Here is a 17,376-nt window from a genome sequence, read left to right as displayed (position 1 = left end):
ACGCATGCATAGGATAATCCATACTACATTTGCGCACAAATAACGGAGTAAAATCTTAAATTGTTTAGGCAACCTCCTTTTCTACATTTTCCGACAAAAAAAAAAAAAAAAAAAAACCCTATGAGTGTGTTTTGGGCCACTTCAGTAGCCATGCTGAGCTTACAGTGACTTACTCATACTGTACGGATCACCTGTCACTCAACGGACCCGATGATCTGGCGATAGCGGAACCTCAGCGTTGAGAAAAGTAACAGGTACCATGTGTCATCGCCGTGGCGTTAGCAGCAGCAGCACGTCTGCACAATAATTAACGTCTGAATAACGGCACTGAGAACTTTTCATAGAAACTGAATTGATAATACCAGTTCAAATAATAAAAAAAGATTACTTTGACGCATCGTAACTAACCAGCTGTTAGTTATAAGTCTCTATGGACATTAGAGCATGCACCATCTAGTGGCTGACTGAAGTACTGCATACTACAAATAATTTACGACATAAATAATAAATATATATATATCGATATATATATATATATATATATATATATATATATATATATATATATATATATATATATATATATATATATACATATATATATATATACATATATATATATGATTTTGCTCCACAAAAAGGAGCTCAAAAAGGAAGTAAATACAACAACACTGCTTTCATTCATCTAATTTTATTGACTGTGGCTGTTTCAGCAAATGAAGTCACAGATTTTCCACTTTCAAGTTTTCTTTGTGCGTTAAAGAACCTTTACTTCCCCTAATGGAAAAAATACAAAGCCACTGTTTTTCTTAAATTCTTCACAGGAAAATAAAGAAAACAAGTCTTTGCTGAAAAGCAACAACCATGCCATAAGAAAACTACTTAAAATGGTCCTTTAAGACAACGCTAGAATAAAATGAAAGATTGAGGAAATATAAGACTATTTTGCTTTAAGTCAACTATAGATTGAGGCGCGACTGTTCCCAGTGTTTAAGGTCACATGAACTTCTCCAGAATCTGATCATACTTTACTCAGACGAGCCTTTAAATAAAGACAACCAAACGATTTATAAAGAAGCCAGTGTGGACAGTGAACGTCTGTCTTTCAAACAAACAAAAAACATCTGCAAACATATTTCCCCACTGTTCAAGTATTCAGAAGAAACTCAGAGCTGAAGAATATTGCTTAATAAACTCTATAAAGGGCATCTCTGCAACAAGTCACCGATTGCATTCTAAAAACAAAAACCAAAAACAATGAAAAGCATAATTTAATACAAATTTCCAATTATATTCTGCTACATTTTCTGCAGTTTTTTTCCAACTCTGAATATGCTCAGAATTGAATTGAATTTTAATGACATAATAAAGGACAACAGAAGTGTATATTTAATTTTAAATTTGAACAAAGAGTCAACACTCTTCTCCATGTCTGTGTAAATATAAAAGCTAAAATCAAAGAGAATTTGTTCTGATATTTGATATGTAAAAACCATGTAAAAGTGAGGACTGTGAGCACAGATGCCCTGAGTAGAGACGGCCCTTTGTCTTTTGAATAACTGGATGGTATTTCAAGTTCAGGATTTCTTGGGACAGTGCGAAGACGAGTCTGTGTTGAGAACTTCAATCATGGTCCTCGTTAACTGGAACGTCTCTGAAACCAGTGGAAGGTTCTGGTACCAACTCGGCAAACTAGTTACAGAGAGAGAAAGAAAAAAGGGTCAGTGGTTTATATGAGCATTCATAATAGTGATACTCAAAACATTCAAAGCTGTACCTCTTCAAGTTCATCCAACTCTTGACGGTCTTACTGAAGCGATCAGGACTGGCTGTAGTCATGGCCTCAAAGTCAAACAGCTGCGTGACCAACCAAAGACAGCGTTTCAATAAGACACTTACAGAGAGCATGCGTCTTTTTACATTGTTGACTTCTTTACCTTTCCAGATGGGATTCGGCCGAGCACCTCTTTCCCACTGGCCATCAGAGCTCCCATGAGCACAGAATACGCCACAACACTGAAGGAATAACAGCCACTTTAAACATGCAACACAGTAAATACACTTCTGAAATAAAATCTGCCTTCAGTGAAAACTTGTTAATGTTGCTTAATCTGTATGAGGGACAAACTGACTTCATTTTTACAGGAGTGAAAAAAAAAATGCAATTAAATATCAATTAATCTGAAAATAAAGATATAAAAAAACCAATGTACAAAGACAAAATCAACAAATGTGCAATTATTTAATTCACGTCTTAAAATATAACTAAAAATTAATAAAATAAATTATTTCTTTTAAATAATTTTTTTTTTTTTCAATATTACAAGTCAAAAAATTGTCAATTTTGCAGGTAATTAATGTGGGAAAACCAATTACAATTAACAGGTCAATAATTTTTTTTTTAATTAATATTATGAATGAATTAAAATTTTTTTTTTTTTTTACTTGAATGTAAAATAGTGCTTTCAGATAGTATTTTTAAACATGTATTTTAATCAATTTAAAAATTATAACTTTCAATATCAACAGTTGGATTTAACAAATATTGCTAAATTGATTATTTTTGTCATTTTTATTAATTATTTACAAGTACAGTATAAAGTATAAGAATAAATAAGAATAATTCAACTTTCTAAAACTCTAGCAACCACCTATTTAACTTAAAAAAAAAAAAAAAAAAATTATTTTAACTTTTTTTTTTTTTTTTTTTAATTATATTTACATAAATCTTAAAATATCAAGGCACATTATTTAAACCATTTAAACTTTCAGGCTTTGTAAAGGCAGCATTAAGTTTATTATTTTTACTACAACATGGATCACGGATGCATTACATTTTAAAATTAATACATTGTATTCTTGATTTCTTTAAGTTTTTAAATGCCACTTTAAATCCCTGATTCTCACAAAGGCATAAATATTCTCCAAACAGTGTAATTCAGTTGTTGTCATACCTGGAGCCTCTGGACAGTGGCATGAGGTTACAGAAGTAATACACCAGAGAAAGAATTAAATTTAACACGGCGTCTGCGTCCTACAAAGACAGAGGAGAGAAAGGCAAAAAATACTAATAAAATAATGATAAACATGTTACAGTTGTTTATGTATTTATTTTTCTTCTTGCCTTGTCACTTTCAAACTGTGTTCTGTAATTATTAAATTGGAGGATCGACGTTTCAAGGAAGGAATGCAAAGGAAAAGACGAGTAGGGTGTCCCATACTCGGACTTTGTGCTCTGCAGCTGAAGAGGAGACTAAATGTGGAAACTCCCCAAAACAAGCAACAGCAGAAATCGGCTGAAACTGGTTATGTCTATGGGTCGAAGACTCGCTGCTATGATCGCATGCAAAGGATTCGCAACTAAATATTAGCTTTTGAACTTGTACATTTGCTTTAAGTTTAAGTTATATAAAGATACAGGCAAAGATATCTGGGTATAACAGTGTATTTGGGTCTCTCCCTGTGTGTGTGTGAGAGACGAGACACACAGGTCACAGAAACCCCATGATGATACATCTCTGTGTAACAGGTCAGACAGGTGCAGATTCCAGAGCCGCCGTGAGACTGCCTCTACGTGACACTGAATTTATTTGCTTCAGGAGACGTGACTAATGTGCACACGGCAGCAGTCCCAGTACAGGTTCAGCAGGAGACAGAGGAGATTGTGAAATCGATGCTCAGAGAAGAACAGATACAGACAGACAAACAGATGTTAATCTTACCCCGAGTTCAGTGGAGAGCATCAGGGCTTTGCCTTTGGCAGTGAGATCTTTATAGAGCGCTTCGATTTCTGACTGATACTGCTGCGTCCTCTCATCTGTGGTCTGAGTCTCGACTGAAAACAGCATGTTCCCCACTCTAACAAACAACACTAAATTATTAGCACAAGACACACAATAAGGCCCGGATCTCTAATCATGTAATCAAAACATAAAATAAAAGGGGGCTAAGCATGTGTTATTTAAATCATTTAATATTTCTTTAATAAGACCAATAAGTTACCAATCATATGAAATTAGTATTAATAAATTAATTTGTACTACAGAGGTGGCACAGAAGAACACAAAAGTGGCTTGTAAGTACATTTTCAGAAGAGTGCAATTAAATTCATAAATTCATGTGGAGATTAATGTTTATAATATAACATTTTGAATACAGAAATATGAAATGATTTAAATAACTGAAATTGTAGCTAAAAATTAAACTAAATCCACCAGCAGGTGGCGGCAAGTCACTGATTTTATCACTGAATCATTCATTCAATTGATTCGTTTGAACGATTGATTCATTCAGGAATGAAGCACGTGACTGTCTTTATGAACTGACGGAAATCTGTCGTAGTGACAGAAAACTTTAATCCCTGCATACAGCTATATAGATAATAACTAGGCACATAAACCTCTCATAATTGTGTGTGATTAAGCGTGTCTGTATAACAGAATCTTAATGCAATCTGTTCTCTAAAGCACTAAATGAATCATCATATTAATCATCTCGTCCTGCAGAAGGCCCTTCACACACCTGCATGTGGAAGCCGTGAGAATATAAAACACGGCCTGCTTCATCCCAAACACTGAAAATACACCAAAGAACATGAAGTGTGAAGGCACAATATTCAGCTCTCACCGATCTCCGGTGATGGTGATGGTGAACCCGTCGTATTCTTTCCCAGGATCCTTCAGACTGGGCACTTTAGAATTGACTGTGAAGCCGTCTCTGGTTTTACTGTTGAACTGCTTCAGATATACAAACACACACAGAAGCACATCAGAGAAACAATCTGTCTTTCTGCACGCGGTTTATAAGAACATGCATATGTTTTTAAATAAATGTCTATCAATAAACACGAATGCAAGTGTCAAAAGCCAAGCATAATTATGAGCCGGTAAATAAAACGATTAGCATTCATTAGACCTGTTTATCAAAGGCTCTCTCATCAGCTGTTCATAACATTAATAATGCTACAAAATATTTATATTTCAAATGAATGCTCTTCTTTTCAACTTGTGTGAAAGAATTCCAATGTAAAAAAAAATATAAAATATTTTTTTGTAGAAAAAGTTTTTTTTGTTGTTGATTGGTGATTTTTTATTTTTTGTTTTTATATCTAATGTGGAAAGTTTAGGGTGAGAAAGATGCTTCTAGACCTAGAAACAGAAGTTGAGCTCGTCCAACCGGGAAGATTACTTCATTTCTTCAGCACACAGATTATCCAGTTATTGATTAATAAAGATAATAATTAAATGCTTAAAATCACTGATGTTTAACACTCATGGTACCTTCATGATGGGCAGCAGATCCTCCACTTTATTCACATCTTCCAGAGCCTGCTTTACGTCCTGAAGCCCCCGTGGGTTATACGCCCTGACAGAGAGAAAACGTGTATTAATACATGGACAATGAATAAAATAAAAACTCTGTGTGAGGGAATGCATGTATGAATGAGGCAAATAAATAAATAATGAATGAACAAACACAAACAGAAGTTTTTAACTGAATGGGTGAAGTGTTTGAATGTGCAGGGTATGAAATAAAATGTAGACTACAGTTCAAAACTTTGAGAACAGTAAGATTTTCTTTCATGTTTTTGAATTAAGTCTCTTTGCTCGTCAAGTATTCAGTTATTTGATCAAAAATAATGGTTTTTAATTTTAATATATTTTCAAATGTAATGTAACTCTTCAGTGTCACATGACCCTTCAGAAATCATTCTAATATGCTGATATGCTGCTCAAGAAACATTTATTATCAGTGTTGAACATTAACATTATTCTGTTTAGTTTTTTTGTTTTTTGATGTAGATGGATGTAGATTTGAATTAATGAGGTGAGTGTTTTTTTTTGTGTGTATGTGAAAAAAACTAACAAAACAAATGTGTGTAGCTTGTCAGTATAATATTTTTACAAATATTAAAAATCACACACACACAAAAGTATGAAAGCCCGTCTCTGCTACTAAATAAACGACTTTTTATCTCACAATTCTGACTTTTTTTTGCAATTGTGAGTTTTAAATTGAGAGTTTATAGTTTCAAAATTAGAATTTATAGATTTGGAATTGAGATTTTTGTTTTGAAATTGAGAGTTGTATAATATTAACTTGCAATTGTGAGAAAAAATGAAAGTCAGAATTGCGTGATATAAACTTGCAATTCTGAGAAAAAATGTCAGAATTGTGAGAAAGAGTCGCAATTAGTTTTATTTTTTTATATAGTGGCGGAAACGGGCTTCCATTAAAAAGACTCACCCATGATAAACCAGTATTCTTTCCTTTACGAAGCTGAGAATACTACTGAAATACTCCAGATATCTGATATTAATGATCTGCCCTCTAAGAAATAAGAGAAAAACCATTAAAACACTATAAAACAGACACAGCAATAGAGTTTTAGGCCTGTTTGACACTACAAGCAAGAGCAGCATATTATAGTTTAAAAACAGCTTTATGGAAAACGCTTACTTCAGTGTTTCAATGAGAAAGACAGTATCAGTAATATCTAATATGTGTATGGTATCAAGGCTTCTCTGTACCAAGCGGCATGAAGTATTTTTATGGACAGCACACTGTAGGGCTACTCGTATTTGGGGGGGAGGGGGGAATAAAAATGGCAAGCTTTATCAGTAATTATCATTACTGTAAGCTCTTAAAGTCGGGTGGATTCTAACATTTTTTTATCATGCATCAGCAGAAAAAAAGTGTTCTAAAAGTGATTTCAACAATATTGTTCTTCATGTCGTTTTCAATACAGTTGTGGTGTGGAGACGTAAAATAATTATTAAAACTTCATGGTTATAGTTATCATCCTTGGTATAAACAACCCTTAAAAAAGTACTTAAGAGATTAGGACTGGCAGCTTTACAGAGCACCTGACTCGGTACACTGAGGGCAGATACAGCACCTGATGAGGTTAATGTGGTTGTTAAATCCTCTGCTAAGACTCCTGGCAGGCATTTGATCCAACCACAGCACAGGCTGGTCTGGATCTGCAATCCTGCTCACACCCGTGAACACACACACACACACACACACAACAGCAAAGATCAATCATCAAGCGTTGGTAGCACCCTCCACAGAGCCGTGAGAAAAGCTCAGGCACGTTGGCTGGAATCTGACCTTCTCCATTTCACTGCGATGTCAAACATGTCTCTCCACTGCAGCTGTCTGGTCTTTCCATTGACTCGAACCTTCGAGTTACTCCAGGTGCGCTGCATGGCCTGCATCACCTCTATGGTGGCCAAACCCATCGCTACACAATAAAGAAAACATTAAAAATGCAATTCAGAAATATGATGACTTGAATGCACCACTTTTATGATGAGCATGCTTGTTTATTTTTTTGAAAAAAGTCAAAAATTAACTGTTTTGATATAACGGGTATATATTTGATATAATTTTTTGACTAATTCTAAGAAAAAAAAAAGTAGAAAAAAAAAGAAATTAAAAATAAATAAAAAATAATTTTAATAATAATACATCACTGCTTATTACTTAAAATTAAAGTCAAGTAGTGCTATCAACAATCACTTGTGAAAAAAATAATTAAATATTAATAATACATCACTGCTTATTAATTGATATCATAGCTTGAGGAGCCTTATGACTGTGTGTGAAAGTCAATATATCTATTTTTTTTTATTAGATTATTTAACCTTTTAATGACAAGAGAATGTTTATGATGTGGTTAGTTTAGTAAAGATTTAGTGATATTTATAAATTAACAATTTGGGATATTTGTTTAAAAAGAAACCTGTAAATATCTGTTTAAAAAATAATGATTGTTTAAGCATTCAAGGTGCAAAGAAAATATTTTATGAATTTTTTTTCATGTGAAGGCTGCATTACATGATTTAATATTTGATATTATTTACTACTTTATTTGTAAACTTTTCTTTAAATACTTGTATCACTTTATTATTTTGTGATTTTTCTGACCTAAAAAAATATATAAAAAAAACCCACTAAAAATTAGACTTTTGTAAAATAATGCCTTGTACACTAATATGAATTCAAGTATGTTTGTGTTTTTTTTTTTGTTGTTGATTGCTGCACCACATGATATTTCAATTATACAGGGGTGTGACTCATTAAATATAACTATAAAGTTATAATAATTATTAATAGTGACAATAGTATTATTATCAGTAATATTATTATTATTTATTTTGTATCTTAATAAAATAAATAAAATGATAAACAAAATAATTAGTGTATTATTACACTATTATATTTAAAAATAAATAAAAATAATACAATAAAAATACAGTTATTTTATAGTACACTTAATATGCTAATATTAACTTTAATGACCTTTCATCATTTTCATCTTTTTAAGCTTTTTGGTATGTTGTTAGGGGTATGAGCATATTTATTTTTATTTTGGTCACATATGCGCACCACTTATATATATATATATATTTGTATTATAGTCATTTGAACATAATACAATCATACCATTTTTTTATATTTAGTGCTTCTAAAGAGCTCTGACCTCGGTGTATTCTGAGGTTTGGTAAGAACCCTAATGTGTCGTACTGCATCAGTGCGCCGAGGTGATCCGCTGTACAGATCAGCTTCTGCACTTCAGCAGAGTAACTGTCAAAGTTCTGAGGTAGAACATCTCTACAAGGAGGCAATAAAGAAAGTTACAACAAGCAAAAACATGTTGATATCGGAGAAATTGGATTCAAATGTGCCTATGATGCCAAAAACACAAAAGACTCATTTTGCATCTAAACTCACTTAATATGAGGCTGAAGTCCAGGCTGTTCTTCATAGTCCTCGATGAGGAAGGGAAGATTCTTCGCCCAGTGGTTCTTAAAGTTTCCAGGCAAATCCTGATCAACGTTATACTCCGCAACAGGTACATCCAGATGAGAGTGTAAATAACGGGAGTATTCTATCAAAGAAAAACAGCATATTTCAACTCCAAATCACTGATCTAAGAAATTCATATCAACCTTTTATTAAAGAGGGTAAATCAACTTAATTATATTTTTTATGTAATATGATTACAATACTATACACACACACACACACACACACACACACGTGTTCAAAAGTTTGGCGTCAGTAAGATTTTTATTTTTTAATCTTTTTCAAGTAAATGCTATTCTTTTGAACATCAAGAATGGAAAAAAAAGTATCAAGGAATCCTGGAAAAATGCATCATGGTTTCCACGAAAATATGAGACAGCACAACTGGATAGAGTTGTAGAGATACAGAGATAATAAGAAATGTTTCTTCATATATGAATGATTTCTGATGTAGAGATACAGAGTTTGTTTTGAATTTTACCACAGGGATAGCAGTCGGACTCCCAATCGAAGGGTTGTGAGTTCGAGTCTCGGGCCGTCAGGAATTGTGGGTGGGGGGAGTGCATGTACAGTTCTCTCTCCACCTTCAATACCACGACTTAGGTGCCCTTGAGCAATGCATCGAACCCCCAACTGCTCCCCGGGCGCCGCAGCAATAAAATGGCTGCCCACTGCTCCGGGTGTGTGTTCACAGTGTGTGTGTGTGTGTTCACTGCTCTGTGTGTGTGTGCACTTCGGATGGGTTAAATGCAGAGCACTAATTCTGAGTATGGGTCACCATACTTGGCTGAATGTCACGTCACTTTCACTTTCACTTTCTCTGAAAGATCATGTGACACTGAAGTAATTTATACATTTAAATGCATTGCAAATTGATTTATGTCAGTAAGATAACAATATCTATCTGGCTGACACAGACACTGAAGCTAATGAGAACTACTGATCTGTAAAGCATTATGTAATCTCACCTCGGAGATATTTGACTTTGAGATACTCGGAGCTGGCTTTCTGTCCCAAGAGAGGGTCGTTGAGCATGACTTTAGTCTGCGCTTTAATGCCCTCGTAGAACTGGCCCATGGTCACGTGACTGAGACCCTTCATGTACTGACACACTTCATTGTACGGCTCCAGCTGCAGACATCTCTGAAAGACAACATGATAAAACACTAATGAAACAACAACCACAGACCACACAAATCCAAAAAGAACAGAAGAATTCAAAAACATGTTCGTTTTGAGCTTCAATACAAGAAACGATACAAGGAAAACATAATTGTGTAGAAGTGACTTTAAAAAAAAGAAAATCAATGCTATTGATATTGTAAAGAAGGACTTTGGAGTTGCACTACTCTAGACAGGTCAGCTTGTCTACTTGATCTTCCCAAATAAGTGAAACAGATGAATCCATTAAAACAAACAATCAGAGTTTGTAAAAATAATTTAAAGGAACAGTACACCCAAAAATGTATGCATCCTCATGTTACTACAAACCCATTAGACTTGTGTTTGGCTTCAGAAACACAAATAAACAAATGAGCATCTTCTATCTTTTTTCTAACGTGTCAAACAAGTGCTTGTGATAGATCTATGTGGGACAATCAATGTTTTCATATACTCATACGGATTACTTTTACGTTGTCTTTATGAACTTACGAACAGAAATCTCTCAGGGATATAAAAAAATCTTCATTTGTGTTTCAAAGATGGATGAAACTTCTGTAAATGATCACAGAAGTTTCATTTTTGGGTGAACTTTGCTTAAACTCCACTAGCGGCATATACTGTAAATTACACCATAAGATCATTTTGAGTTGACCCTCACTTTGTAAAAATACTTAGTAGAAAAAAAAATTATAGTAATTTGATTACAAGTTTACGGTTCAAGGTATTCTGAAATTATTTTAAAGCATAAATGTGAATCTTGTATTTTTGTTAAAGCTTATAAGAACTAATACTAATTCTTCTGAATTATTCCTTATATTAATTTTACTGCAAAATAATATACAGTACTCTGGGATTAAAGTTTTCTGTCAGTTCATAAAGACAGTCACTTGCTTCATTCCTGAATGAATCAGCTGTTCAAACGAATCAATTGAATGAATGATTCAGTGATACAATCAGTGACTTGCCGCCACCTGCTGGTGGATTTAGTTTCATTTTTAGCATATCATTTCAGTTATTTAAATTATTTAATATTTCTTTAATAAGACAAATAAGTTACCAATCATATGAAATTAGTATTAATAAATTAATTTGTACTACAGAGGTGGCACAGAAGAACTCAAAAGTGGCTTGTAAGTACATTTTCAGATGTTTAATGCGGCTCAGAGGTGGCATGAGTGCAATTAAATTCACAAATTCATGAGGAGATTAAGGTTTTAAATATACAATTTTGAATAAAGAAATATTAAATGGTTTTAATAACTGAAATTGTACACTAAAAAAGAAACTAAATCCACCAGCAGGTGGCGGCAAGTCACTGATTTTATCACTGAATCATTCATTCAATTGATTCGTTCGAACGGTTGTAATAATCTACAGTGGGATTCGATTTTGTCTATCAAGAATGGTTTTGACTGGAACACATTGTGTTATGATATTAACATTCATTGTATTAAGTAAACGATCTATTCAAATCTATTTCACTTCATGTTGTTTTTAAGGATTACTATTGCCAACAAAGAGGTAAATACAACACCATTTTGGACACACCTTAAAGTTGCCTATGGCCTCCTGCAGGCTGCCGTGGTGGTACAACATCATTCCTCTGAGCTGGAGAGACTGGATGTGGTTCTGATCCAGTAACAGAGCTTTCTGGAAGCTCTCCATAGCATTCTCAAAATCACCCAACTCCCTGAACACACACACACACAATTGTCTGCAGAGAAACATCTGAAAAAACTGACTGTTCAAATCATCATGAGTCAGTAGCACCTCACCTGTAAGCCTGACCCAAGCTTTTATATGCATCTATGAAGTCCGACTTCAATTTGAGAGCTTCTTTAAACACTTCTATAGCCTCCTGCAAGCCGAAAACTATTTGTTAGTAGTGTAAACTCTAAGCTATGCCACTAACTGTAAATATAGAAAACTGTCCAATACAAAATGGCATATTTCTTTAAAAAATAATTAGACTTTCTGCTAGGGCTGCACAATTAATCGAATTTCTAATCGCAATTACAATTATTGATGCCACAATTACGTAATCGTTCAAAGCGGCAATTAATCGTTCAAAGTCCACTTATGTTATTCTGCATACTTAAGATGCGTTTTTTTTTTTTTTACATGTTATCTTAAGGGTTTTTTCCCATTTTTTGATTTTAGTTTTAGAATAACATTATAATACCATTCATATTTTTACTTTTTTATAATTTAAAGAAGAAATCAGTCCGATGTATAGTTGACATTTGAGGCTTAATACTATAGAAAAGCACTTAGTATTATTTTCATATAAAAATATGACATGCAGCTGCATCAAACAATGATATAAACATAATTTAATGTAAATTGTGATAATCGTAATTAATAATCGCAATTACAATTTCAAGGGAATAATTGACAATTATGATTTTTGTCATAATCGTGCAGCCCTACTGTCTTATTTAATTATAAAATTATTGTTCTTACATCGAAACTACATAAGGTTCTTGAATCAAGGCATTCTGCACTGGCTCTCGCTTATACAAAAGTACCGCATTTTTGATATGACTTTTTTTTTTTTTACCTTAAGGAGGCCCCTGTGGAAGAAGGTCAGCCCTTTATAGAGCATAGCGATGGGCTGGTTCTTCTTCAGCTCTAGAGACTGCTGGAAATCCTCCATGGCTGCGATATAATCCTGAAAGACAATGAGAGCAAGGAAGATATCTGTAAATATTATTAAATAATGAGTGATTGAACCTACACCATCATTCAAAAGTTTTAAGAAATTACCATTCATACTTTTATTCAGCTAGGATTCGTTAAATTTATTAAAAGTTTTTATACCTATTTTAAATCAATGCTGTTCTTTTGAACATTAAAGAATCCTGAAAAATTGTATCACAGATTCCACAAAGATATTAATCAGAACAACTGATAATAATAATAATAAATATTTCTTCATTCTTCAGTAATCACTCTAATTTGCTGATATGGTGCTCATGTGACACTGAAGACTGGAGTAATGATGCTGAAAATTCAGTTTTGCATCACAGGATTAAATTCTATTTTAAAATATATTAAAATAGAAAATAGTTATTTTAAATTGTAATAATATTTCACAATATTTTTGTTTTTAACTGTACTTTGATCAAATAAATGCATCTTTGGTGACTTTTACAGACCATTAAAAAACATAAACTGACTGACAGGAACAGACCACAGTCAACAATTTCATTAGTCCAACAAAAGTTTTGCAACAAAACAAAATTACATGATTAATTAATACTGAAGTCTTAAAGGTATAGTAGCAACAACAGCCAGTTTGCTTCGTAGGGTCAGAAAGTAGTCATGGAAAACTAACAGAGAAGTCACATTAGCTGTAAAAATACAAAAAAGGTCCATTTTGAATTATCAATAGTGTAGTGATGTATGAAGCACAGCTCACACAGATGTTACTTATCTGCAAATTACTTAAAAATGTGATAAATATGAAGGTCCTGGACTCTGTACCCAGACAGAGCCAGCGCTATCTATCCACTCAGGACATGAAATAAGGAGATCTATACGTTACAATAACACTTTAACAATCTATTCAAGTCAAAACCAAAGTTTACTTGACAGATAAGATGGCTGTGTGGTGTGTGTACCTCTGATATGAAGAGCAGCGTTCCTCTGTGTCTGTAGAGTCGGGCTGAAGGCTGCAGCTGTATGGCTTTAGTCAGGTCTGACAGAGCTTCACTGATGCGGCCCAGAGGAGACAGAATCTGAACCACAGGTGTCATCATTACCACTAAACACTTCATAAACAGTCTTAACCTGTGGAAGAATAAACATTCCTCACCTCCGCCCTCTGCTCGTATACTTCCGGTCTGCTGGGCTCCAGTGCGATCACTCTGCTCAACTCATACAGAGCCAAGTCTGCATTCTTTATGTCCCAGAGAGAGAGTTAGCTTCGATTATATGTTCAGCTATGGCTAAAAACGTTTGATAAACCAACATACATACACTATCCTTCAAAAGTTTGGAATAATTAAGATATTTAAATGTTTTTGAAAGTCCTTTACGTTCACAAAGGCTGCAGTAATCTGTAACATTGTGAAATATTATAACAATTAAAAAAAAAAAACATTTCTATTTGAATATATTTTATTAAGTAATTTATTTCTGTGATGCAAAGCTGAATTTTCAGCATCATTACTCCAGTCTTCAGTGTCACATGATCTTTCAGAAATCGTAATAATATGCTGATTTTCTGCTTAATCAATTGTTATTTGCGCTCAATTATTAATAAGGTTTCTTATTATCATCTATTTTGAAAACAGTTCTTGCTTAATACGTTATGTGGAAACCACAATGCTTTTTTCAGGATTATCTTAAGGAAAAGAAAGTTCAATTAAACAGCATTTATTTGAACCAGAAATTTGCTGTAACATTATAAATGTTTTGTTTTTTAACCCTAAACTTCCCATCATGTGACACTGAAGACTGGAGCAATGGCTGCTGAAAATTCTGCATTTCCATCGCAAGAAAAAAACTGAAACTTTAAAAAGTATTAAAATTCTGTTATAGAACAGATAGTTCCGGTGCTTGATTCTGATTGGTTTAGCCACGTTCAAAGCTGAGCTAAATTACACTTCTTCTGTTTACTTCTGTGTGTTGCTCGGCAACCACTTTGTTGGAACCACACCTGTTTCCGAGGAACTACATTGTTTGGTGGAAGAATACTGTTTTTTTTATATCATTACACTTTATTTGCTCTGTTTTATTCTGTCAAACCTTACCATGCACATGGAATAACCGTTTTTATAAAAGCTTCGGGTAGTGCCTGACAACATCCCTTAGCTGTTATAAATTCACTGTAAACCACGGCTTCTTGGGACTTACTGCTTTAAAACAGTTCTTCTGAACTGCAACATTATTTTATAATATTACTGTTTTTACATTATTTTTGATCAAAAACGCAGTATTAGGAGACTTCTTTCAAAAACATTGAAAAAAAAATCGTAATTATTCCAGACTTTGGACTGGCAGTGTAAAGCAAACGACTGACCTGCAGACTCTTTTTGCCGTAGGCTATTCCCCGTCCGTAGATGGCGCTGACCAGCTCAGGATCTCCCTGATGAGGACAGGTCTTTTGTGAAACAGGGCTTATAACAAGTTCACCATTACCAGACAAATACTACTACTCAACCTTAGTTAGGGTGTTACTCTTATAACTGTATACAACTGATATACTAATATTTCAACATAAAAAGTCCTTCACAACTTTCACTTCTAGAATGCGGATATAAGATATTCAATGTAAAAAAATAATACCAGCAACTTTTTATCTAACTGAAAGTGTACACTAACAAGGAACCTAAAAGATAACCAAGTGATTCAGTCATGCGACCTCAAAATGAATCTGTCTAATTTGAGTAATTACCGGACAAAACCACAATACAAGAAGTAATAGTTGTCGTGCAAATGGATTTTAATAAACAACACCGTTGGGACGATGTTGATTTCATGTTGAATTTAACACCATATGAACACTGTATCATTACGTTTCCTTCAGTCCCAACATCACTGACCTGTAGCAGTAAGGAGAAGTGCTTGATAGCTTCATCATACAGGCCATTTCCAATGAGAACATAGCCAATGGCTGAAATAAACACAAACAGTGTCAGCGGAGAACATCAACTAAAGACAAGCGCAAAATACACACTTGCCAAAGTCCAAACAGTGAGAAACACAGCTGACACACACCAAGCTCCTCATTGGTGTTTTGGTTTTCCACAGCGAAAGGAAAGCGACGCTGTTGGACAAACAGCTTTGCCTGATTCTGTGGTGACAGAAAGAAAAAGACATCAGGAAGTCTGTCAGCCTCCGGCAAACAATCCAAGCCACCGCTGGTTACATAACAACAATGGGAAGAGACCCATAATTACAACATCGTTCAAAGATTCACTTTTGAGTTCCAAAGTAAGTCGAAACGAGAGTAAATTAAACAATGACAGAATTTTTATTTTGGCCTGAACTATTCCAATATGATGCGAACGCAACTCACAAGTATTTTTTCTGCATTGAGTGAAAAGATGGACTCGCAGGGCGGGTTGCTCCCCTCTTCACAGTCCGGATCCTCCAACTGCAGGATAGATGACTCTGACGGACCCAAAAAAAAATAAAAAAATAACCAAATGACTTTGTCTTGAACTAAACATGATGAATGTTGTTTCCACTATCATTGGTTTCTGACTGGCTTTGCGGCAGAACCCAAATCAAGGAGACCAGATACAGTACCAAACTCATATAATGCTTATAAAATAACAAGTTAAAACATGTTATGCAACTGAATCTGTATTACATGCATTCAGGATAGTTTTCACCATGCACAGTTTTGTTCATTGTTTTTTAAAGGGATAGTTCACCCAAAAATGTAAAAAAAAAAAAAAAAAAAAAAAAAATTTTATTATTTACTCATCCTCAAGCACAAAAGAAGCTATAGAGAATAATGTTGGTAACCAAACAGTTGATGGTAGCTATTGATTTCCATAGTGTGAAGAAGAAGAAAACTATGGAAGCCAATGGCTACCGTCGACTATTTGGTTACCATTTCTCAAAATATTTTCTTTTGTGCTAATTTCTTTCATTATGGGTTACTAGGATTGTATTTCAAGACTCCTTTGGATCAAAACACAATCTGAAACAGAATGCCATGTCACCAGGGTAACAACAATAGTTTGAGACACTATACCACAGTCTCTTCCTAGTTATTGTTATTATTGAAAACAGTGGACTCGTGCTATTTGTGCTTTCATGGCACAAATAGTTAAAGTTACTTCAAAGAATGCCATGAACATTTCCAAACCACCATAATGCCGAGCTACATCTGCTGAACAATCTTAAACCCAATACAAATGTTCTCGTCCTTCTTATTGCTATGCAACATTCATGAGTTTAGCATGCATGATCTGAGATTCTGCAAGCAGCAGTTTTAGGGTTCCTGCATGCATGATGTGAATTTTTGCTGACTGCCCAGAGCTTCTGCATGTGTAATGCGAGCTTCTCCTGTATGGTCTTGGGTTCTGCATGAAGGATCCCGTGTCACTGCGAGCGGAAGAGTGTGAATCAGATACACATTTAGATCAGGACGTGACAGAAGCTCACCGCAGTCCGCCGCATACTCCTCCCACTCGGCCGGAGAGCTGCAGCCGTGCTTGTGAAGGTCGCTGTTGAAAAAAGTCAAGGTGGAGAAATACTCGCTGGATAAAATAGCTCCGCATAAGTACAGAAGCGACAGAGCCGCCAACACAACACCCCCGCCAGCAGGTGCCATGTTTTGAGTGACGTTATGAGCAGGTGAGGAACGGTGCAGTCTGGGTAATGTAGTTGCGTGGAACTAAATCCCTACTTCCCGGCAGCGGCGACAATGGAGAAAAG

At 34.5% G+C, this 17,376-nt stretch overlaps 1 protein-coding gene across 2 annotated transcripts; it reads right to left on the bottom strand.

Moving 5' to 3' along the window:
• Positions 1–675: 675 nt before the first annotated feature.
• On the bottom strand, positions 676–17,310 carry LOC109113771 (tetratricopeptide repeat protein 13-like). Of its 2 annotated transcripts, none has more exons than XM_042777400.1 (23): positions 17,104–17,310; positions 16,004–16,098; positions 15,703–15,778; positions 15,528–15,598; positions 15,005–15,070; positions 13,796–13,888; positions 13,602–13,718; positions 12,539–12,649; positions 11,754–11,836; positions 11,527–11,668; positions 9,783–9,957; positions 8,740–8,896; positions 8,489–8,619; positions 7,114–7,246; positions 6,899–6,991; positions 6,247–6,330; positions 5,280–5,364; positions 4,627–4,733; positions 3,723–3,858; positions 2,955–3,034; positions 1,938–2,016; positions 1,778–1,857; positions 676–1,692 (listed from the first exon to the last, which is right to left on the bottom strand). In XM_042777400.1, the coding sequence occupies exons 1-23, from the start codon at positions 17,270–17,272 to the stop codon at positions 1,578–1,580; spliced, it is 2,478 nt and encodes an 825-aa protein (XP_042633334.1). In that variant the 5' UTR covers positions 17,273–17,310; the 3' UTR covers positions 676–1,577. The 2 variants fall into 2 exon arrangements, with proteins under 2 accessions (XP_042633334.1, XP_042633333.1); XM_042777399.1 differs by having other exon boundaries at positions 4,627–4,736; positions 17,104–17,309.
• Positions 17,311–17,376: the final 66 nt, after the last annotated feature.

The sequence above is a fragment of the Cyprinus carpio genome, chromosome A20, assembly GCF_018340385.1.
Source record: "Cyprinus carpio isolate SPL01 chromosome A20, ASM1834038v1, whole genome shotgun sequence".
Classification (NCBI taxonomy): Eukaryota; Metazoa; Chordata; class Actinopteri; order Cypriniformes; family Cyprinidae; genus Cyprinus; species Cyprinus carpio.
Note: the sequence above shows the minus strand (reverse complement) of the source record. Positions and strands in the feature narration are given on the sequence as shown.